Source organism: Salmo trutta, chromosome 6, assembly GCF_901001165.1.
Source record: "Salmo trutta chromosome 6, fSalTru1.1, whole genome shotgun sequence".
In the NCBI taxonomy this organism is placed as follows: domain Eukaryota; kingdom Metazoa; phylum Chordata; class Actinopteri; order Salmoniformes; family Salmonidae; genus Salmo; species Salmo trutta.
The window spans coordinates 57,836,486-57,860,842 of record NC_042962.1 but is presented as its reverse complement, the minus strand read 5'-3'; the positions used below and the strand labels follow the sequence as shown (position 1 = coordinate 57,860,842).

At 43.1% G+C, this 24,357-nt stretch overlaps 5 protein-coding genes and 1 non-coding gene across 7 annotated transcripts in view; 3 read left to right on the top strand and 3 right to left on the bottom strand.

The window, feature by feature from the left end:
- The first annotated feature begins 150 nt into the window (after window positions 1-150).
- Window positions 151-6,019, top strand: LOC115196445 (mitochondrial pyruvate carrier 2-like). 2 transcript variants are annotated; one of them, XM_029757279.1, is made up of 7 exons: window positions 151-395; window positions 3,701-3,741; window positions 3,845-3,929; window positions 4,111-4,222; window positions 4,760-4,930; window positions 5,081-5,355; window positions 5,481-6,019. In XM_029757279.1, exons 1-5 carry the CDS (start codon window positions 296-298, stop codon window positions 4,815-4,817), a joined length of 396 nt encoding a protein of 131 aa, XP_029613139.1. In that variant the 5' UTR covers window positions 151-295; the 3' UTR covers window positions 4,818-4,930; window positions 5,081-5,355; window positions 5,481-6,019. The 2 variants fall into 2 exon arrangements, with proteins under 2 accessions (XP_029613139.1, XP_029613138.1); XM_029757278.1 differs by having other exon boundaries at window positions 5,081-6,019.
- A 439-nt stretch (window positions 6,020-6,458) lies between these two features.
- Window positions 6,459-6,540, top strand: trnas-cga (transfer RNA serine (anticodon CGA)). Its single transcript has one exon. It is a non-coding gene; the product is annotated as a tRNA-Ser (tRNA).
- A 513-nt stretch (window positions 6,541-7,053) lies between these two features.
- Window positions 7,054-8,536, top strand: LOC115195171 (SOSS complex subunit B2-like). Its single transcript, XM_029754970.1, has 5 exons — window positions 7,054-7,079; window positions 7,198-7,350; window positions 7,826-7,897; window positions 7,976-8,051; window positions 8,170-8,536. Exons 1-5 carry the CDS (start codon window positions 7,054-7,056, stop codon window positions 8,395-8,397), a joined length of 555 nt encoding a protein of 184 aa, XP_029610830.1. The 3' UTR covers window positions 8,398-8,536.
- Window positions 8,537-15,501: 6,965 nt separating this feature from the next.
- LOC115196443 (PI-PLC X domain-containing protein 1) lies at window positions 15,502-16,607 on the bottom strand. Its single transcript, XM_029757275.1, has 4 exons — window positions 16,452-16,607; window positions 16,090-16,202; window positions 15,945-16,018; window positions 15,502-15,866 (listed from the first exon to the last, which is right to left on the bottom strand). The coding sequence occupies exons 1-4, from the start codon at window positions 16,590-16,592 to the stop codon at window positions 15,637-15,639; spliced, it is 558 nt and encodes a 185-aa protein (XP_029613135.1). The 5' UTR covers window positions 16,593-16,607; the 3' UTR covers window positions 15,502-15,636.
- Window positions 16,608-18,454: 1,847 nt separating this feature from the next.
- LOC115196442 (regucalcin) lies at window positions 18,455-23,962 on the bottom strand. Its single transcript, XM_029757274.1, has 8 exons — window positions 23,826-23,962; window positions 22,740-22,901; window positions 21,789-21,971; window positions 21,579-21,679; window positions 21,317-21,431; window positions 21,104-21,235; window positions 20,418-20,572; window positions 18,455-18,733 (listed from the first exon to the last, which is right to left on the bottom strand). Exons 2-8 carry the CDS (start codon window positions 22,897-22,899, stop codon window positions 18,683-18,685), a joined length of 897 nt encoding a protein of 298 aa, XP_029613134.1. The 5' UTR covers window positions 22,900-22,901; window positions 23,826-23,962; the 3' UTR covers window positions 18,455-18,682.
- A 368-nt stretch (window positions 23,963-24,330) lies between these two features.
- LOC115196441 (vacuolar protein sorting-associated protein 16 homolog) overlaps window positions 24,331-24,357 on the bottom strand; it is a 13,688-nt gene continuing 13,661 nt past the window's right edge. Inside the window, exon 19 of the mRNA XM_029757273.1 lies at window positions 24,331-24,357. This exon is cut by the window's right edge and continues 734 nt beyond it. The gene's annotated coding sequence lies outside the window, so the exon portion shown is untranslated.

Here is a 24,357-nt window from a genome sequence, read left to right as displayed (position 1 = left end):
GTCCTGTTTTCTAGGATTTGCAAAATGGGTGGGCTCATAGTGTGGGCTAACTCTCCCTACCAATGGCAGTGGGTTTGGGGCGGGGTTTATATTTCAGTACCGCCCCTGACACTCCTTCATAATAGATTAAGCACTACGGGTAGATGAGCCTGCTTTCTGTATTCTAGTTAGTATAGCCAATCAATGACAGGGTGCACTACTGCTACAATACAGCACATACTATTTCTTTATTTTGAACTGTCGGTACCAAGTTCAAGTTGAACAAAGGTAGGAAATAAAACCCCAGTCTCCAGACATGGCTTTAGTGGGAGTTAGAGCTTCATACCACAGGATTCTTAACCAGATCGAGCTTCTACTACCTGGTAAACTGAGACCTTTCTACAACCATCCAGCAGGTAAGGACAACATTATTATCAGGCTCACCTCAACCTGAGAGGTGTGCCCCCGTGACCACAAAACAATTTTGGAACCCCTTGTGGCCCCCCTAAATGTGGAGTATGAAATAATTTTTACATAACACATTTTTGCTATCATTCTTTTTTTACATCCGTTATTAGACAGTGGCAACGATGATGATTATGAACATGGTCTTTTGATTGCTAATGCCTGCAATGCAGTGAAGAAAACGATATGACAACAATAACGTCTAATGTAACTGGCCCCTCTAACAGTGCAACTGGCCCCAGCTTGGCCCCCCCAGTTGAAATGGTCTAGAACCGCCACTGGTCGGGACTATATCTTGTGAGAGGATGAAATAGTATGAATAAATTAATAAAAAATAAGAAGTCGAGAGCCGGCAAACGTGCCAATATATACTCCAAACACCGGCTTCAAGGGATTACCATCATATTCAAATAATGATTGACACATTTTCATTAAAAACGTTATTTTCATAAATTTATTCATACTATTGCATCCTTCCACAAGATATAACAAATCTAGGGTTGCTACCCAAGCCGGCTGGTCGTTGGTTCTATCGGTTCGGTTGCCAGAGACGCGACCAAGTCGTTAAGTATGCTCTCTCTAATTCTCTCTTTCTCTCTTTCTTTCTTTCTCTGTGAATTTATGAACGCACCCTTAACCGGCTGGAATGCGGTTTGAAACAATCAGCATTCAGGATTAGAGCCACCCACTGTATACCTATGGATAATTCTGGATAAGAATTCTCCCATTAATTCTGGATAAAATCTACCATTTGGCACAGCAATTGACTTTTGGGGGAGGGGTGTTGGAGTGATGTTAAAGACACGTTCAAAAAGGAGAAACAGATTACTATAATTTACTGACAAACAAGAGCATTAAACATTTGTATCAGCAGAAATAGATAAATGGTCATATGAACTAGTGCTCTTTAGCATATGAATGAGTGCTCTAAACTTAGATTGAGTTGAAACCTGAGTTAAAACCTGAGTTGAAACCTACAGTAGCAGAGCATGGACTTTGGATGGGGGACCCTTGGTCAGTACTAGTCAGTCCTAGACTAGCAAACCATGTGCAACCTTGACATTGAGGTTATCTTAAATGGAGCACACATCGTTTTATTACAGCTGTGTTGGTATAGCATCCACGTCAGTCTGTAGCTGAATTTAACTTAGAGGTGAATAAGGACAAACAGTGTCGATGCTGCTAATCTGAATGCTGATGAGGGAGTACACAGGGCTCTTCTCTCAGCCCTGGGGAGCTAGGGCTAAACTATAACAGTGTTCATGTGGCTTGAAGGGAGTACACAGGGCTCTTCTCTCAGCCCTGGGGAGCTAGGGCTGAACTATAACAGTGTTAATGTGGCTTGAAGGGAGTACACAGGGCTCTTCTCTCAGCCCTGGGGATCTAGGGCCGAACTATAACAGTGTTAATGTGGCTTGAAGGGAGTACACAGGGCTCTTCTCTCAGCCCTGGGGATCTAGGGCTGAACTATAACAGTGTTAATGTGGCTTGAAGGGAGTAGACAGGGCTCTTCTCTCAGCCCTGGGGAACTAGGGCTGAACTTTAACAGTGTTAATGTGGCTTGAAGGGGGGTAGACAGGGCTCTTCTCTCAGCCCTGGGGAGCTAGGGCTGAACTATAACAGTGTTCATGTGGCTTGAAGGGAGTACACAGGGCTCTTCTCTCAGCCCTGGGGAGCTAGGGCTGAACTATAACAGTGTTCATGTGGCTTGAAGGGAGTACACAGGGCTCTTCTCTCAGCCCTGGGGATCTAGGGCTGAACTATAACAGTGTTCATGTGGCTTGAAGGGAGTACACAGGGCTCTTCTCTCAGCCCTGGGGATCTAGGGCTGAACTATAACAGTGTTAATGTGGCTTGAAGGGAGTACACAGGGCTCTTCTCTCAGCCCTGGGGATCTAGGGCTGAACTATAACAGTGTTCATGTGGCTTGAAGGGAGTACACAGGGCTCTTCTCTCAGCCCTGGGGAGCTAGGGCTGAACTATAACAGTGTTAATGTGGCTTGAAGGGAGTACACAGGGCTCTTCTCTCAGCCCTGGGGAACTAGGGCTGAACTATAACAGTGTTCATGTGGCTTGAAGGGGGTACACAGGGCTCTTCTCTCAGCCCTGGGGAGCTAGGGCTGAACTATAACAGTGTTCATGTGGCTTGAAGGGGGTAGACAGGGCTCTTCTCTCAGCCCTGGGGAGCTAGGGCTGAACTATAACAGTGTTCATGTGGCTTGAAGGGGGTAGACAGGGCTCTTCTCTCAGCCCTGGGGAGCTAGGGCTGAACTATAACAGTGTTCATGTGGCTTGAAGGGAGTACACAGGGCTCTTCTCTCAGCCCTGGGGAGCTAGGGCTGAACTATAACAGTGTTAATGTGGCTTGAAGGGAGTACACAGGGCTCTTCTCTCAGCCCTGGGGAGCTAGGGCTGAACTATAACAGTGTTAATGTGGCTTGAAGGGAGTACACAGGGCTCTTCTCTCAGCCCTGGGGATCTAGGGCTGAACTATAACAGTGTTCATGTGGCTTGAAGGGGGTAGACAGAAGGTTGTTCCAATCAGTGGTCCTCAATTCCTGGTTCATGGGATATTGTTAATTAATATCAAAATAGTTTGGGAGCATAATGATACAGAGATGAGATTAAAATCATAACGAAGATTAAAAGCAAAGCAATGAAGTAAAAGCAAGTGAATATAGTTGATAAAACAATCAGCCTAGCTATCAAATAGACCAGAGAAGGGAAGACTGAATGGACAATAGGTGTGAAGCTTAGTGACGTTAAACCACCATGTTTAGCACTCTTCAGTAAATTATAGCCCTTGGCAAGTTTTCAATTGGCAAGAAGAGAGCAGGAGAATAACAGTTGTTCAAACCATAGGAAGATACTGATTCCAGTCACTTTCAGTTCCACTTTATCTCTCTATTTCATCTTTATATTTCACTCCACAACAACAAATCAAATGATTTCACAGTTTAATGCTGCACAACATTTATCTATTTCTGGAACGTTTTCCTGCCTAACTGCTTTGGTATATCCCACTCAGACGTCAATTCAACATCTATTCCACATTGGTTCAACTTAAATTCATTGAAATGACGTGGAAACAACGTTGATTCGACCAGTGTGTGCCCAGTGTGATCTCTTTGTTGCGGTATCAACCAACTGTTTACACAAAACTAACGCTCACATGAATCATTGTGATCTTGTGTAATTGTACTCAACTTTCATGTCTAACCTTTCTAAATAAACACTGATATGTTTCCCTTTGTAGGCCCAAAGACAGTCTTCTTCTGGGCACCAATGTGTAAATGGGTAAGAGTTGATATCTTTAACAAGTGTCTCATGTGCTGGACATCTTCTAAATGTGCTAAAAGTAAGCATGGTTGTGATTCTCTCTCTTTATCTCTCTCTACAGGGCCTGGTTATGGTTGGCATGGCTGATATGACACGGTCAGCTGATAAACTGAGTCTCTCTCAGTCTGGAGTACTCTTGACTACAGGTAATGGACATTGTGGGAAAGTGGGGAAAGACAATATTTGACATTTACATCCACTATACAACAGTAACAAATTCCTGAAGCTGAAAACATTCAGATGCTCTAACTTTACCTGTCTCTTTACCTGTCTTTTTACCTGTCTTTTTACCTGTCTTTTTACCTGTCTCGCCCCGCTATTTTGCAGGTGTTATTTGGTCCCGATATTCTCTTGTCATTATTCCGAAGAACTGGGGTCTCTTTTTTGTCAACGGTTTTCTTGGATTGTCAGGAGCCACCCAACTTGTTAGAATCTGGATGTGAGTGGGACACAGAGCTATGCAAACTGACATGCATGGCATTCAATCAAACCCTATAAGGAGAAAGAAAGGGAAATAAAAACAAAATTCTGATGGGGTGTATGTCAATCAATGCCATTGTCTGACAATAACATTGTTAATAAATATACAGTACTGCTTTGCAGGGCAAAGTGTGTTTGGTCAAAAACAGATTCATTTACGACAGTCCATTGTCCTTGGACATGGTGTCTATACCAGTTTGGAACTTTTTACAGACACATTTTTTTGTTGGTAAACTAGTCCTGAGAGTTGTATTTTGCAAGATTACTTAAGTTCATATAAAAAAAATGTTACTCTATAACCATGGTCATTATCTTTCATTTGTTTACACTTTAAAAAACAGAGGGCTAAATTGATCTGTCAGGGTCCTTGCCTGAATGTAAAGGATAGCATGCCTGCCAACTTGTCTTTGCTCTCTGAGACCTATGATTAGTCTGTTTGAACCTTTGTTTTGGTTTGTTAAGGTCGGAGGTCAACCCTGTCCCTCTGTGTTTCTAGGTACCAACAGGAAGTAAAGAAGCAACAGGACGAGAAGGCCCAGATCTCCATCATATAACCCACGCACATAAACACACACACACGCATACACACTTGTATTTAATTTCTTCATGTCTTAATCCATTTTTATGTAAAGTCTGTAAAGTCAACCCTCAACAGTCACTAACACAGGTCTTATATACAGTACATATCACAGGTCTTATATACAGTACATATCACAGGTCTGATATACAGTACATATCACAGGTCTTATATACAGTACATATCACAGGTCTTATATACAGTACATATCACAGGTCTGATATACAGTACATATCACAGGTCTTATATACAGTACATATCACAGGTCTGGTATACAGTACATATCACAGGTCTGATATATAGTACATATCACAGGTCTGATATACAGTACATATCACAGGTCTTATATACAGTACATATCACAGGTCTGATATACAGTACATATCACAGGTCTTATATACAGTACATATCACAGGTCTTATATACAGTACATATCACAGGTCTTATATACAGTACATATCACAGGTCTGATATACAGTACATATCACAGGTCTTATATGCAGTACATATCACAGGTCTTATATACAGTACATATCACAGGTCTTATATACAGTACATATCACAGATCTTATATACAGTACATATCACAGGTCTTATATACAGTACATATCACAGGTCTTATATACAGTACATATCACAGGTCTTATATACAGTACATATCACAGGTGGCCGGTTGCAACTTAATTTGGGAGGGCTGGCTTATAGTAATGGCTGGAACGGAATACATGGAATTTCCATGGGTACCATGTGTTTGATAACATTCTATTCACTCCATTCCAGCCATTAATATTAGCGTTCCTCCCCTCAGCAGCCTCCTGTGATATGTATATAACCAGGCCCTATATAACCAGCCACTATATTCTAATGGGCCTAATGAATATATAGGAATTTACATTCCTTCCTTTTTTGTGTTAGAATTATTTTGAGACCAAGGAAATATCTGATTTTGGCTTGAACTCTCAATATTTGTAATAGATTTGTGCCCTTAAATATTTACTTAGTATTATGTGCAAATTTAATACAGTTGTTTGTAGGATTACATAATTGTTGTAATTTAAATAAAATAATGTGTTTATGAAAGCTGTATCTGTAAAATCGTTTGTTTTCTGTAGTAAAAATGTTACAACCTTGTAGGCCTACAGGCCAGATGAAGTAAAGATTCAGCTGTTTTGATAAGGACTAACTTTTCATTGCTTTACGTGTTCTTCATTTATATTTTATTCACACGTTTGTCATATTTTACAATACAATACAAAACATTACATTATAAACCTTTTGAACAGAGATAGCAATAGAACCCTGATATGGTCTATGATTTTTTTTGTTTTGTTGTGCATTCTGTGTGGCCCTGGCCTCACCCATCTCGTCGGCAGTGTATTAGCGCCACCATGTGGCAATTTGGCAAACTACAGTGCAGGACAGGAAAAGAGAAAATGTTTTACCTTCAGTTTATTTACAATACATAGCTACAAAGAAAAGCAAGGATGCAGTATGAAACCAGCGCTCTCTTACAATACCACGTATCTAACGTAACTATCTTCTCAAAAAAATACCTAGCCAAATATCCCAATATCGCAAGGAGATTTCTATACCATTGTTACCGCCAGCTACATGCACAGTCACGGTGGCCGAGAGGTTAAGGCGTTGGACTCGAAATCCAATGGGGTTTCCCCGCACAGGTTCGAATCCTGTTCGTGACGATTGTTCACTTTTAGTATTTGCAGTTGTATTAAAGAAAACATACGTCAAGTATATCGACAAAAGCAATTTCTGCTTATATAGGCTTATTTGGATTTCGGAATAGCTATAGGGAGAATGTATGCTTTATTATGGGGGAATGAGCTCTGAACGTAACACGCCCCCTTGATAATTATGTGTTTTTCTCGTCTCCCTAATTTTGACAGCTGTAAATTAATTAGAACCTGATTTGAACGATTTCCACCATCACTACTAGTCTCTCTTCTCGCTTCAGTGACTTTAATCAAATATGTCCGCCATTGTGCCAAACGATGCTCAATTCTTGATAAAAGACATAAAGTTGGGATTGAAGAATTTAAATGTAATCTTTATCGTGTTGGAAATGGGTGAGTGGTGAATGACAGTAAAATGTTTGTTTTATAAAAAAAATGCAGTGTTTTATTTGGTGATGAATGAATGCAAACTTTGTTCACTCTCCTTCCCTCCACCTGAAGGAAGGGTCACTAAAACAAAGAATGGGCATGAGGTTCGCTCCTGCAAGGTGGGGATAATTTCCTCATAATTTTCTCCCTCTCCTCCACCCCCCATCTTTCTTCAGTCTCATCCTGCCTTTTTCCGCTCTCTCCTTCATGCAAACCTTCTCTACCTCTCCTGTAAAGTGGGATAATTGCTCTCTTCCACCCTCCCTGTCTATTCTACTCCCTCTCCCTCTCCTGTCAGGTGGCTGATAAGAGTGGGTGCATCACCCTGTCTGTGTGGGACGAGGTGGGTGGAATCATCCAGCCAGGAGACATCCTCCGCCTCACACGAGGGTATCTATCTATCTATCTATCTATCTATCTATCTATCTATCTATCTAATCTATCTAATCTATCTAATCTATCTAGTCATTTATATTGTTCTGTCTTTCTGACAATTATGTCATTATGTCTATATACATTGTTGTAATGATGTGCAAATAGTTAAAGTATAAAAGGGAAAATAAATAAACATAAATATGGGTTGTATTTACAATGGTGTTTATTTTTCACTGGTTGCTCTTTTCTTGTGGCAACAGGAATCTTGCTGCTGTGATGCACACTGTGGTATTTCACCCAATAGATATGGGACTTTATCAAAGTTGGATTTGTTTTCGAGTTCTTTGTGGGTCTGTGTTATCTGAGAGAAATATGTGTCTCTAATATGGTCATACGTTTGAAAAGGAGGTTAGGAAGTGCAGCTCAGTGTCTCTCTCTGTCGTCTGTCAGTGTCTCTCTCTGTCGTCTGTCTGTTTCTCTCTCTCGTCAGCTATGCATCCCTGTGGAAGGGCTGTCTGACTCTCTACACAGGCAGAGGAGGAGACCTGCAGAAGATAGGAGAGTAAGACACACAAACGGTTGACTTGGATGCTAATGTGTTGTAGATTTAGTTAAGGTATTGATCTGTGTTGTATTGTAGTTTTTGCATGGTCTTCTCTGAGGTGCCAAACTTTAGTGAACCAAACCCAGAGGTAATGGCCCAGGCCAACAGGCCGGTGAGTACACACACCAGAATGATCTATACATTTTATTATACATGTTATTTTCTACATCTCCCCCTCCTCCCCATCACCTCTCCCTTTCTCTCTGTTCATCTCATCCTCCTCTCTCCAGTCTAAAGTTGAGTCCCAGAACAGTTCTTCTGTCAGTCAAAGCTCCACCCCCTCAGTCCCCACCCTCACATACTCTTCCAATGGATGCTCTCCGCTCTCCCGGAATCCAACCTATGGGAGCACAGGACAGCAGACTGGGCGAGGCACCGGAGGTCCTGGCACCGACCCCAAGTGCACAGTATCTACGGGCAACAGTAGGGACCCACGGCAAGGGCTAAATAGGAAATGACGCTGGTTTCAAACCAGCACGTATCTTGGGCCTAGCTCTATTTTTATTTAGCTAATGAAATCATTTTTGTTAACATGGTCATTTTCTAAGGAAGATAACCAAATGTGTAACATGTTAACATTCATAAATAAATCATAACTAAAAGATTTTGGGGGTTTGAAGTAAAGTTACTCAACTGTTTCAACACGTCCATACCGGCACATAGCCTGCTCCCCTTTCATTTGCAGTAGGTAGAAGTTGTTTCTTGGAAAGAGGCAAAAAAGAACGAGACCAGGTTAGAGGACTTTCTCTTTAATATTTCTGGAACACTGCAGATTCTAGAGGATGCATGTGAGAAAGTATCCTTACATAGAGAAACACCCTACCACACACATCCAAGAGCGATAGAGGGCCGAGTTCTCAGATGAATCTACTCCCAAAGCACACTGAGTGAGACCCAGTCCAGAACCCCAGTCCTGAAGGTCCTGGACCATGGAAAAAGGCCTTGTGTCCACAAGACCTTCCTGAATAAAGTCCACTTCTACAAGCCAGTTAGAAACAGTTCAGTCCTATCACAGAACTCATTGACTATCTCTGTGACTCCTGTCCTTCCACTTACACTGAGTGTACTAAACATTAAGAACACCTTCATATTGAGTTGCAGCAACCCCTTATGCCCCCCAGAACAGAACCAATTCGTCGGGGCATGGACTCTACAATGTGTCAAAAGCGTTCCACGGGAATGCTGGCACATGTTGACTCCAATGCTTCCCACAGTCGTGTCAAGTTGGCTGGATGTCATTGGGGTGGTGGACCATTCTTGATACACACGGGAAACTGCTGAGTGTGAAAAACCCAGCAGTGTTACAGTTCTTGGCACCTACTACCATAACCTGTTCAAAGGCACTTCAATATTCTGTAACACAAGCAATGACCGCCTGACAAAGGCTCCTGCAGTCAGACAACTTAACTGGGGTGCAGGATTTAGTGTGCAGGGTTTCCTTTCTATTCAGAGTAAAGTTATGTCCCAGCTAGTCTGCTATTGACTTCCTGTTTATAAGCCTCGTCTCCTGCCCAAGACCAATGGTATGTCCTTCCTAATTCTGCCAAGACTAAAAATGAAACAAAGTCTGTCAATTTGGGTGGAGACAGTATTTCTGTAGTAGCCAGAAGGTTTTTTCATTCGGTTAGTTTGCAAAGACAACGGACAAATACAGACCGAGTGCCTGAGAGAAGTTTGAGGTGTTAGCTGCTAACGATTGCTCCATGATCAGCTACAGACACATATCCTTACTGGTTTGAGAGGCTTTCACTTTTAACAACTGTTCTCAGACCAATCATGCTTGATGAGGGTGTACGCTGTGAGGCCCTATCAGTGGCAATGGGAGCCACGGTGAGGCCCTTGTCCGACTTTCAGAGGAACAACCCTGCAAGACACCTGAAAACCTTTTGACTGTGGAAGGCTTTCTCATCGGTTCTGTCCTGGGCGTCACCTCTCTCCTGCAGTGGCTCAACCCTGTCTCATGGTTGACATGGGGGTTATCAGTGCTTTTCTTCAGCGAGGACAAAAGCAAGGCAACCAACACCGAACTCTTTGTGGATGAGGAAAAATTCTTTGATAGGAAGTTTATGACTTCACCGACGTTTCCGACTCAGAGTTTTGTGAGAGGCGATGAAGGTTACAAGAGACCGTGTGGATGGAAACGGATCGCGTTGAAGGTTCTGGACAAATACGGAGATAACACATGGCTCGGTCCAAACGGGATTCGGACATACTCGGTTCCCGGGGAGTGGCCAGTGTCATGTCACGGTACCAGCGAGGACGGGGCTAAAGGCATCATCCAGTCCCAATATAAAGTAGATGGGCAGCTCTACTGGCGAGGGATCTACTCCACTCCTGACCTCAGCCAAGCCAGCGGCTACGCTAGAGACTTTGTGTCGACGACAAACGGGAAAACCTACAGGATGGTCCTTCAGAACCGTATCAACCCAACCCAACGGAAGATCTGTAAGAGAGTTGACTACTGGCTTGTTCCAGTTAACGACGGCACATCTGAGGAAGAAGGGAGGAGGATTGTGGAGCGCTCCATCCGCCCCTATGGGATTCTGCTGAAGGAGATGTGAAGGGACGTGTGATAAGAGAAGGTAAACCAAAGTCATAGGGAAGGTGTCAATTGCATACTCCTCGCGTCCTCTCCTCGTATCTTTCTCAAAACCTCTTGCATGAGAAAGCCAGAGTTCCTTCCCCTCGGACCTTCTCTTCCAATTGGTTTTGAGAAGGAGACGAGGAGTATGCAATTGAGATCTTCCCATATAGAGACTTTAGAGCATGAGGCCATGTCGCTTCTTTTTCAGAAATAATTGCCTTTTGAAGGAGTTTGATTATATTTCATTAATTAGATTTGAACTGCTAGATATTCCGTCTTCTTTGTTCATTTTATAGTTTTTTTCTGTCTGGCTGTATCAATGAAGTGCCTTACTGTATGCCATTTGTGAATGACATCAATGTTTATTTAACGTGTGTCCACTATATTTTGTACAATGCATCTATTTATCTAGTTAATGGTGTGACATTAATTGTGCACCTTGTTAGGTGTGAGTTCAAATGTATCTTTTGTTCAGTGATCTGCCATCATTTCTGCTTTTTCCTTTTTTATTATATGATTTTAAATGTATTATTATTTTGTTTCACCATACACTTTTATTGACCTTTTTGTTAGCTTCTGTTTTGTTTCCTCTAGAAAATACAACTAGTGCCAACAGATCTGTCCCTGCAACATGTTTTACTGAACTTCTGCTGTTTGAACACAGGAGGGCAGCACCCAGTTTACATGACAGTTTCTCAAGGTATTCATTCTCAGCTGTGAGGAAGTGGATTACTTTATAAAGTCACACCTGCTGTAACATGACTATTTCAAGGTGTTAGTGTTAATGATGACAAAATAAAGATTCCTCAAACTCATGAAAAGTTCAATAGACATTTATGCATTTGCACCTGCATGTAGTGTATTTGCATAAAGAATATAAATTCTATTGTCCATCTGAGGATGGAACTTTTCCTTTGGCATCACTTTAGAATGTAAAAACCTCTCATTGTATCCATCATACTCATTAACAACACAGTAAACCTGACACCCTGTGCTGTAGGTAGACATAGGGAAACATGGCAACTCATTCATATGATCTAGTAGTGCACGTGTCAAACTCATTCATATGATCTAGTAGTGCACGTGTCAAACTCATTCATTTGATCTAGTAGTGCACGTGTCAAACTCATTCATATGATCTAGTAGTGCACGTGTCAAACTCATTCATATGATCTAGTAGTGCACGTGTCAAACTCATTCATATGATCTAGTGCACGTGTCAAACTCATTCATATGATCTAGTAGTGCACGTGTCAAACTCATTCATATGATCTAGTAGTGCACGTGTCAAACTCATTCATATGATCTAGTAGTGCACGTGTCAAACTCATTCATATGATCTAGTAGTGCACGTGTCAAACTCATTCATATGATCTAGTGCACGTGTCAAACTCATTCATATGATCTAGTAGTGCACGTGTCAAACTCATTCATATGATCTAGTGCACGTGTCAAACTCATTCATATGATCTAGTAGTACACGTGTCAAACTCATTCATATGATCTAGTAGTACACGTGTCAAACTCATTCATATGATCTAGTAGTGCACGTGTCAAACTCATTCATATGATCTAGTAGTGCACGTGTCAAACTCATTCATATGATCTAGTGCACGTGTAAAAGTCATTCATATGATCTAGTGCACGTGTCTAACTCATTCATATGATCTAGTGCACGTGTCAAACTCATTCATATGATCTAGTGCACGTGTCAAACACATTCATATGATCTAGTAGTGCACGTGTCAAACTCATTCATATGATCTAGTAGTGCACGTGTCTAACTCATTCATATGATCTAGTGCACGTGTCAAACTCATTCATATGATCTAGTAGTGCACGTGTCAAACTCATTCATATGATCTAGTAGTGCACGTGTCAAACTCATTCATATGATCTAGTGCACGTGTCAAACTCATTCATATGATCTAGTAGTGCACGTGTCAAACTCATTCATATGATCTAGTAGTGCACGTGTCAAACTCATTCATATGATCTAGTAGTGCACGTGTCAAACTCATTCATATGATCTAGTGCACGTGTCAAACTCATTCATATGATCTAGTAGTGCACGTGTCAAACTCATTCATATGATCTAGTAGTGCACGTGTCAAACTCATTCATATGATCTAGTGCACGTGTCAAACTCATTCATATGATCTAGTGCACGTGTCAAACTCATTCATATGATCTAGTGCACGTGTAAAACTCATTCATATGATCTAGTGCACGTGTAAAACTCATTCATATGATCTAGTGCACGTGTCTAACTCATTCATATGATCTAGTAGTACACGTGTCAAACTCATTCATATGATCTAGTAGTACACGTGTCAAACTCATTCATATGATCTAGTGCACGTGTCAAACTCATTCATATGATCTAGTAGTGCACGTGTCAAACTCATTCATATGATCTAGTAGTGCACGTGTCAAACTCATTCATATGATCTAGTGCACGTGTCAAACTCACTCATATGATCTAGTGCACGTGTCAAACTCATTCATATGATCTAGTGCACGTGTCTAACTCATTCATATGATCTAGTGCACGTGTCAAACACATTCATATGATCTAGTGCACGTGTCAAACTCATTCATATGATCTAGTAGTGCACGTGTCAAACTCATTCATATGATCTAGTGCACGTGTCAAACTCATTCATATGATCTAGTAGTACACGTGTCAAACTCATTCATATGATCTAGTAGTACACGTGTCAAACTCATTCATATGATCTAGTAGTACACGTGTCAAACTCATTCATATGATCTAGTAGTGCACGTGTCTAACTCATTCATATGATCTAGTAGTGCACGTGTCAAACTCATTCATATGATCTAGTGCACGTGTCAAACTCATTCATATGATCTAGTAGTACACGTGTCAAACTCATTCATATGATCTAGTAGTGCACGTGTCAAACTCATTCATATGATCTAGTAGTGCACGTGTCTAACTCATTCATATGATCTAGTAGTGCACGTGTCAAACTCATTCATATGATCTAGTAGTGCACGTGTCAAACTCATTCATATGATCTAGTGCACGTGTCAAACTCATTCATATGATCTAGTAGTACACGTGTCAAACTCATTCATATGATCTAGTGCACGTGTCAAACTCATTCATATGATCTAGTAGTGCACGTGTCAAACTCATTCATATGATCTAGTAGTGCACGTGTCAAACTCATTCATATGATCTAGTGCACGTGTAAAAGTCATTCATATGATCTAGTGCACGTGTCTAACTCATTCATATGATCTAGTGCACGTGTCAAACTCATTCATATGATCTAGTGCACGTGTCAAACTCATTCATATGATCTAGTAGTGCACGTGTCAAACTCATTCATATGATCTAGTGCACGTGTCAAACTCATTCATATGATCTAGTAGTACACGTGTCAAACTCATTCATATGATCTAGTAGTGCACGTGTCAAACTCATTCATATGATCTAGTGCACGTGTAAAAGTCATTCATATGATCTAGTGCACGTGTCTAACTCATTCATATGATCTAGTGCACGTGTCAAACTCATTCATATGATCTAGTGCACGTGTCAAACTCATTCATATGATCTAGTAGTGCACGTGTCAAACTCATTCATATGATCTAGTAGTGCACGTGTCAAACTCATTCATATGATCTAGTGCACGTGTCAAACTCATTCATATGATCTAGTAGTGCACGTGTCAAACTCATTCATATGATCTAGTAGTGCACGTGTCAAACTCATTCATATGATCTAGTAGTGCACGTGTCAAACTGATTCATATGATCTAGTAGTGCACGTGTCAAACTCATTCATATGATCTAGTGCACGTGTAAAAGTCATTCATATGATCTAGTAGTGCTCGTGTCAAACTCATTCATATGATCTAGTAGTGCACGTGTCAAACTCATTCATATGATCTAGTAGTGCACGTGTCAAACTCATTCATATGATCTAGTAGTGCACGTGTCAAACTCATTCATATGATCTAGTGCACGTGTAAAAGTCATTCATATGATCTAGTGCACGTGTCTAACTCATTCATATGATCTAGTGCACGTGTCAAACTCATTCATATGATCTAGTGCACGTGTCAAACTCATTCATATGATCTAGTAGTGCACGTGTCAAACTCATTCATATGATCTAGTAGTACACGTGTCAAACTCATTCATATGATCTAGTAGTGCACGTGTCAAACTCATTCATATGATCTAGTAGTGCACGTGTCAAACTCATTCATATGATCTAGTAGTGCACGTGTCAAACTCATTCATATGATCTAGTAGTGCACGTGTCAAAATCATTCATATGATCTAGTAGTGCACGTGTCTAACTCATTCATATGATCTAGTAGTGCACGTGTCAAACTCATTCATATGATCTAGTAGTGCACGTGTCAAACTCATTCATATGATCTAGTAGTGCACGTGTCAAACTCATTCATATGATCTAGTAGTACACGTGTCTAACTCATTCATATGATCTAGTGCACGTGTCAAACTCATTCATATGATCTAGTGCACGTGTCAAACTCATTCATATGATCTAGTAGTGCACGTGTCTAACTCATTCATATGATCTAGTAGTGCACGTGTCAAACTCATTCATATGATCTAGTAGTACACGTGTCAAACTCATTCATATGATCTAGTAGTGCACGTGTCAAACTCATTCATATGATCTAGTAGTGCACGTGTCAAACTCATTCATATGATCTAGTAGTGCACGTGTCAAACTCATTCATATGATCTAGTAGTGCACGTGTCAAACTCATTCATATGATCTAGTGGACGTGTCAAACTCATTCATATGATCTAGTGGACGTGTCAAACTCATTCCACGGATGGCCGAGTGTCTGTGGGTTTTCGCTCCTCCCTAATTAGTAAGGAACTCCCCTCATCTGGTTGTCTAGGTCTTAATTGAAAGGAAAAACCAAAAACCAGCAGACACTAGGCCCTCCATGGAATGAGTTTGACACCCCTGATCTAGTGTATCAGAGTACCATGTTGATTACACCTAACCAAACCTCTCAGATCTCCACTACTGCATAGGTAGAAGGAGCTAGAAGCTATTTGGGATTCTGTGCATGTTTATCTGTCGGTCTCTTTCTCACTCCGTCCCTGGTTCTCTGTCTTCAGCCCGATAACCACAGAGGCAAAGTGGTTCAGACCCACAAATGATGTTGACAGCAGTCAGGTCCGGTCCAGGAGTCTGCTTCTCCACCCAGTCCAGCAGCAGGGAGAAACTCTTCATTGTTAACTTCCTCATCGTCAGACAGGGGTTGCAGACCACCACAGCAGTATCCTCCGTCAGGTTCAGCCCCGAGGTGAAGAAATGAGCTGTCAATCAAAGAGCTCAGCTGTCAATCAAAGGACACGCGCACACACACGCACGCACGCACGCACACACACACTAACCTGCTCTTCCTTGGGCCTTCTGCCGCTCCTCCAGGTAAGAAATTATCTCTTTGGGGTCTGCCGAGTCAGTGTACCTGTAAAGGGTCAAAGATTACAGGTTTAACACACAGAGTCCCACACACAGAGTCCCACACACAGAGCGTACCAGTAAGGGATCTTAGACCACAGTTCCTTGTGTTGGTGAAGAATCGTCTCATCGTCAAACGAAATGATGACCTGCTGCCCCAGATCCCAGCACTGGCTCAGATAGGGAGTCTCCTAGACACACACACACACGAGAGTTCATTCACCTTTCATGCCAATAAAACACAGAAAACAATGAACACTTCACTTCCTGAAAACTTAACTCACCCCAACTGGCACCACTTCCTAAAACATGAACTCACCCCAACTGGCACCACTTCCTGAAAACGTGAACTCACCCCAACTGGCACCACTTCCTGAAAACGTGAACTCACCCCAACCCTGACTGAGACGGGCAGTAGTGGGGTCTTGTCTATCCTGTACCTGTGGGGGGCAGAGTTTGTCTTTAAACAGCTGAGTGATGTAGCAGACCAGGGCCTGGTGCTCAGAGTCAGTCAGCAGGTAGAAGTGGGAACAGGACAGGATCACTACCTCCTTCTGGTGCTGCTCCAACCACACAGCCATGGTTGACAGGGCCTCCTACACACACACACACACACACACACACACACACACACACACACACAGGATTGTGAATAATATTTATAGTGCATATGCTCTCACACTGAGTACAGAAGATTCACACACCAGGATGGCATGTGTGTATATTATACCGTACCTTTACAGTCTGTAGCGTATAGATCGCGTGTGCGAAGTACAGCGTGTCATCTGTGTTGTGTGTTTTTAGCAGGTCTTGTGTGCTGTGTGTATTTTTTATGTTTTTATGGGCGATCCGTAGATCGAAGAACCGGATTCCAGCATCCAACTGATCAGGAATACACCACGCCTATGATCAGCTGATCAGGAATACACCACGCCTATGATCAGCTGATCAGGAATACACCACGCCTATGATCAGCTGATCAGGAATACACCACGCCTATGGGAGAAAAGGACAGGGAAGATCTCTAACTTAGATTGCATATAACAATAATACACACACACACACACACAGTTATCTGTCTGCAGTGTGTGTGTGTGTGTGTTCAGTGTGTGTTTTTTTTGTTTTATTATCCTTGTGGGGACCAGAATTGCTCACAAGGATAGTTAAGGCAAAAACAAAAGGAGGGTGGATGGTCGGAGTGGTTGGGTGGGCGTGTAACGTGAACGTTTAACAACCCAAAGGTTGCGTGTTCGAATCACATCACGGACAACTTTAGCATTTGAACAACTACTTACTATGTTTTAGCTACTTTGCAACTACTTAGCATGTTAGCTAACCCTTTCCCTAACCCTGACCTTAAACAAGGGAGAAAAACAAGGGACATTTCACCAGTCCCCACAAGGCTATTTTCGGCTAAGGAGTTAGGTTTAGGGTTACAGGTTTAGTGTTAGAGTTACAATTAGGGGTTAGGGTTGGGGAAAATAGGATTTTGAATGGGAATCAATAGTTTGGTCCCCACAAGGATAGGAAAACCAACATGTGTGTGTGTGGTGTGTGAAGCCTGCCTGTGTGGTGGCTCAGCGGTAGACACAGGGGCGTACAATGCAGGGTGCTAGGCGATCCAGAAACTGCAGAAGAGTGTGTATCCAGGCAGTAACTCATACTGCCATGACTCCCTGCAAGCAGAGACAAAAAGAAAGACACAAAAGCACAGTCATACGACATCAAGGAAAGGAACTGAATAGGTTTGAAAAAAACAGGCTTACTTCCTCTAATGAAACTCGTGACAAATGTTTTCTCTAGGCTAGTTCCATATGAACATAGTGTAATGAAACAGGCAGGGAACAGGTCTCGAACCCTCGACCTTCTAGCCCGAAGTCCAGCGCGCAAACGATTGTGCCCCAAAAGCATGTTCAGTGGCAGAGTCGATATCCGCGCTTATAAACCCAGGGTCGTTACAAAAGCTTGTGCTCTAAACTCTATTCTATATGAATCTCTTTTTGTAATCGAAATAAAAAGGATAAAAGTAGGCTATCACTCGACATTATTAAGTTAATTCTCACCGGGTATCGCCAGGTCCCAAAGCGGTGTACCCCACAGTTCCTCTGGCAGCTGAGACATCCAGTCTGCGTTTGTGGACGATGCGTCTCCGCGCTCCATTTCCACCGCCTATTGATGATATCTTGTAAACAGCGAGCGGAATGTAGCAGGACCACAGTTAAAATGCTGTAAATATGTTGGATTTCACCCGGGTCTGTGACTAGAAAGAGATAAAAATGCCTTTTCCCATTTGGTCCTATTCTGCTTCCGCATTATCTTCAGTAGGAAGAGGAAATTCCAGTTACCCCAAGAAAAAACATGCATGAACGCCGAGTGACGTCGGGCAGCAATGGCATAACAGCGAGAATTGTATCGAAATAAGAGTCCCCATACAAACTACCTATCAATTTGAGCTTTTTTATTGGACAGAATATGTACAATAGCCTACTAATACATTAAGTACAATAACTATTACTGAGGCGTGTTGAGTTTTGCTTAAAATCATAAAGTCACATTATTTTATTGGTGAAATTAGTGGTCAGTGGGCACAGTTCAGTTGTGCAGCCGAGTTACTGGCTGATCATCATGGAATGATTGACAAGGGCCGGATTCCATGTTTCCATTGTGTCACTCATCCAGTGAATGAATTTGCAGGAATGCCCTTTGCACCCAGGCCTGTGATCTGCAAGGAGAATAAAACACAGGCTGAATGAAACACACACCCCAGTGGCAGTCGGTGCCGTTTAAGATTAGGGAGGACTATTTTTTATATTTATGAGCATGGCCTTATTTCTAATACAGCATATTGGATGACTGTCATTCATATTCCATTCGCCCAGCTCAATGTAACCAATAGATTTAGGCTACTACATGATACAAAATGTTTCCCTATACCTATCATGAGGTTACTACAACCTAGCTAGTATATAAAAGTATGAAAATGTATGCACTCACTACTGTAAGTCACTCTGGATAAGAATGTCGCTAAATTACAAAAAAGGTTTCTAACATAGGTCGAGAGACAAAGTGACAAACAGTGACACATTCAATACCGCCTTGCACACTCTAGCTGATCTAGGTTGGAATCATAAGTTCAAAAAGTTGCAAACAAGAGTTTCTATTGGACAAAATAGCTAGGTTTATCCCTGTTTCGTTCTGTTTGCTTCCGTTTAAGAAAGGTGTTTCAACAGAATCGGCAGAATGAACACACCCCTGATCACCTGCACACGCAGTTCACTTTCATAGCAGCCACATACAAACGGCATCATCACTTTGCTCGTGGTTTAATTCCTTCTCGCATCTACGCACTCTCCTCCTCTCACCTTTTCTCTTCCCTTGTGGCCTTTAGTGCACAACACAACAGCTGTCTGACCAGGCAAGAAAATAAACTTTTCAAGCCAAACCTTCATACCATAACCGCTACACACAGCCAACATCATTGTCACCATATTAGCTAACGTCATAGTCAACATAGCTACTAGAACAAATGCATCAGTAAACCCGCTACAATCACGCTGTACAGTGTACAGCAAGCAGTTACACTGTGGTGGCAAAACATTTATAAAACCAAAAGCTTACCTTGACTTGGAAGAGTTTCAGTGTTGGATAGCCTTAGCCAGCTAGCTAACACAAATAGCATTCCTCTTTGTTTGAGCCAGATGTTTGAATAGGCTAAATTAGGTAAGTGAAAGTGAAAAAAATACAATGAAATATGCCTAGCTCTCTCTCTCCCTCTTTTTCTCTCTGCTGCTTCTCCTTAACTTAAGAAATTAATTTGTTAAAAACTGTTCAATTATAGTCTTTCTCTCTCTTTGAGTCAACTACTCCCCACATTTTATGCACTGCAGTGCTAGCTAGCTGTAGCTTATGCTTTCAGGACTAGATTCATTCTCTGATCCTTTGATTGGGTGGACAACATGTCAGTTCTTGCTGCAAGAACTCTGATATGTTGGAGGTCCTCTGGAAGTTGTCATAATTACGAAAGAACCATGAGCCTCCTACGTTTTGTATTGAAGTCAATGTACTCAGAGGAGGATGGAAAATAGCTGTCCTCTGGCTACACCATGGTGCTACCACAGAGTGCTGTTCAGGCTACTGTAGACCATTACAAAACAGTGTGTTTTAATCAGTTATTTGGTCAAATGTGAATATATTCAGTATCGTTTTATCTAAAAAGGATAACTTTTTTTAATGAAATTTACTGAGTAGGATTGTCCTCCCCTTCCTTCTCCGAGGAGCCTCCACTGACACACACACACACACACACACACACACACACACACACACACACACACACACACACACACACACACACACACACACACACACACACACACACACACACACACACACACACACACACGTACCCTAAAGACACAGCCTGCCTGCGGTTGCTTGGCCATGTCTGCCTCGTCCATTCCCTTACAGGCTGAGGTCACGTACAGATCTGAATAGTCTCTACCCCCGAAACAACATGATGTTGTCTTATCCACCGGTAGCTTCACTGTCTGCAAACGCACCCCTGAGAAGAGGGGGATCGAAGATGGAGAGAGGGAAAAAGAGAGAGGGAGGCAGCAGAGAGAGAGATAGAGGGAGAGGGGACAGAGAGAGAGGGAGAGGTGGCAGAGAGATAGAGGGAGGGGGCAGAGAGATAGAGGGAGGGGGCAGAGAGATAGAGGGAGGGGGCAGAAAGATAGAGGGAGGGGGCAGAGAGAGAGAAAGGGAGAGGGGGCAGAGTGAGAGAAAGGGAGAGGGGGCAGAGAGAGAGAAAGGGAGAGGTGGCAGAGAGATAGAGGGAGGTGGCAGAGAGATAGAGGGAGGGGGCAGAGAGATAGAGGGAGGGGGCAGAAAGATAGAGGGAGGGGGCAGAAAGATAGAGGGAGGGGGCAGAAAGATAGAGGGAGGGGGCAGAGAGAGAGAGGGAGAGGGGGCAGAGAGATAGAGGGAGAGGACAGAGAGAGAGAAAAGGAAAGGGGATTGGTGGTTTTTACCTTCATATTATAATATACTGTAACTGTTATGCTCTGACACACATAAGCAGGTACACACACACCTGTCTGTGGGTCAATCTGAATCACTCTGCCTCCATTGTAGCAGGCAACCCAGAGTCTACCGTCTGCGTCAATACACATGCCATCAGGAATCCCCTCCCCCTCCTCCATCTTATACACCATCCGCCGGTTACCTACACGCACACACACACACTCACAAGGCTGTCGATGTATTACAAGGTTTGTGTGTGTGTGTGTGTGTGTGTGTGTCTCACTGATACTCCCGGTGTTGATGTCATAGTTGAAAGCTTCCACAGTGTAGGTGAGGCTGTCTATGTAGTAGAAGGTTTTGTGGTCCAGAGACCAGTCCAGACCGTTTGAGATGTCCACCTGGTCAAATAATGAAAATAGCAACATAAAGGATAGCTTCAGTCTCTTTTCATCTAATACGTTATAGGATTAGTTGGTACTGTATATCTCACACTAACACGTAACTGTTTACGCTAGAAACATTCCACTTCCAGCCCCATGTATCACCTGATTGAAATGTTTGACTACAATGTGGTCCTTGTTCAGGGAGAACAGAGAACCCTGCTTCAGCTCTAGAACTGTAGGACGTTCCTCCATCGCCATGGTACCTGACAGAACACAGTTAACAGAACATGACATGGAACACAAAACAGATGCGGTAGAAGAGAGTTTGATGGATTAATGGATTGTGAAATGAATTGATCTATCAATCTCTACCTGCAAAGAGGCGTCCAGCAGGGTCCACCTTGCCGTCATTAAAGCGGTTGTTGGGTTTGTCTTCATCGATGACAGCGATGGTGGAGATGGACCTGGACTCCCAGTCCAGAGCTCCAAAACTCCGTCCCTCTCCGATCACATAGCCTCCAGACCGCCGAGGGACCGCACAGCCCACAAACTTCTCTGGGGGGGAGGAGTGGGGATTGGGGGAAGAGAAGAGAGGGGAAAGGTGAGGAGGGAGCAGGGAGAGGGTGCAGGGTGCAGGGAGAGGGAGCAGGGAGAGGGAGCAGGGAGAGGGTGCAGGGAGAGGGTGCAGGGAGAGGGAGCAGGGAGAGGGTGCAGGGAGAGGGAGCATGAAGAGGGTGCAGGGAGAGGTAGCAGAGAGAGGGTGCAGGAAGAGGGAGCAGGGAGAGGGTGCAGGGAGAGGGAGCAGGGAGAGGGAGCAGGGAGCAGGGCGAGGGAGCAGGGAGAGGGAGCGGGAGCAGGGAGAGGGTGCAGGGAGAGGGTGCAGGGAGCAGGGAGAGGGTGCAGTGAGAGGGTGCAGGGAGAGGGAGCAGGGAGTAGGGAGAGGGAGCAGGGAGAGGGTGCAGGGAGAGGGTGCAGGGAGAGGGAGCAGGGAGAGGGAGCAGGGAGTAGGGAGAGGGAGCAGGGAGAGGTTGCAGGGAGAGGGAGCAGGGAGAGGGAGCAGGGAGAGGGTGCAGGGAGAGGGTGCAGGGAGAGGGAGCAGGGAGAGGGTGCAGGGAGAGGGAGCAGGGAGATGGAGCAGAGGGCCGGGGGGAGTTGGAAACAGGGAGGTTTGTAAAAAGAAAAATACAGAACATGACAGGAGTATAAGGTGTGCTGTTGCTACCTCATAGCCCAAACAACCTGCATGAAGAACAAATCTTTATTGAACCTTAGTGGTTATGACATGTTTACCCGGGGTCACAGCTGCCTTTCTGATTGGTTTACCTGTGGCCACTGTCTCTTTCTGATTGGTTGCTGAGTTCCAGCGGTGGATCTTCTGTCCTGATATGTCCACAAAGAGCAGAGTTCCTTCTTTCTCCTCCCACACCGGCCCTTCTCCGATCTCACACCTCTCTTTCACCACACACTCCACCTTCACAGACATGACTAAAGCCATTTGACACACACACACACACACACACACACACACACACACACACACACACACAGTATCCCAGGGGCATCATGCACCCCAAAAATCTGAGTGTAATATTCGTATGTGTAAACATACTGAATTGTAATTGGATGCCTTTTACCGCCGTATCATACTGCGCTATGATTGGTTGCGACCACACAGGTGGTGAGGTCATCTTCGGTTGATCATGGTATGAAACACGTGAACATACCAGTTATAACTAGCTAATAAAGAGCTGCGTTTAGAAATATCCTGTCCTACTGCATGGTATTGTTTTGTACAAAGCGCGAAAAACAAGACACTGACGGGGGCACAAAGTACCCAAGGATGGCTGGGGGAGATCCGGGTCTTTTAGATTTACCACTAAAAGTATATCACTTTTGCAACAAACAGTGAAATTGATGTCTAAAACATCTGGTTTTCCCATAAAAAAAGTTTTTTTCCCCAATAAAGTTACACTTAATATACAGTAATGTACAAAACATTAAGAACACCTGCTTTTTCCATGACATAGACTGACCAGGTGAATCCAGGTAAAAGCTATGATCCCTTGTTAAATTCACTTCAAATCAGTGTAGATGAAGGGGAGGAGACAGGTTAAAGAATGATTTTTAAGCCTTGAGACATGTATTGTGTATTTGTGCCAGTGAGAGAGTGAATGGGCAAGACAAAAGATGTAAGTGCCTTTGAACAGAGAACTCGAGTTATACAGTAGCCTGCACAGCTGTTGAATTATCTCTACTTCACTCTCATTTCTATAAGTAGCCCCCATATAAATGGCTGCACTACACCGATTTGTTTTTACTTTTAGCCAACTGTTGGCTCGGGCTAGGATACTATAACTTGCAACTTTATGATTTCTCAGAAAACACATCGTACAGACACGGCAACATTACCTGTTTTAAACGCCGAAGTCGCCTGAAAAGCTTCTGAATCGCGTGACAGCAACTGTCTCTCCGCTCACAGACAGACAGGCATAGACAAATAAACAGACCATGTGACAGGGGTAGTCCCGCTCCCCCAGCGGTACCTCTTTCTCAACTGAAAAAGCATGCCGTCAGCAAAAATAAAGCGTCGTAAATTCAGACCATAAATTCAATTTATACTGTAACATTTCGCATGAGTAGGCCTGTAGTTACGGTATTGCTGTTGAATGTCGTCTATCCACATTTATGCACCTCCTTTTCTGACCTGATGCTTTTAGACAATAGCCTATATGCCCTGTTGATTGTTACAGAAAGCAACAGTAATTTAGTTTCTTGTTTTCTACAGCGGCCTAGTTCCCATAATGTTCCCCATAGGACACCGATCCCATTCCTGAGTACCAGTGTTCCTCTATCGTTTTGTAGCTCCTTTACAAAGGAATTAATTCATCCAATGATACAACATGAGACAACGGTCTGCAGTGTGTGAATAACACCAACATGG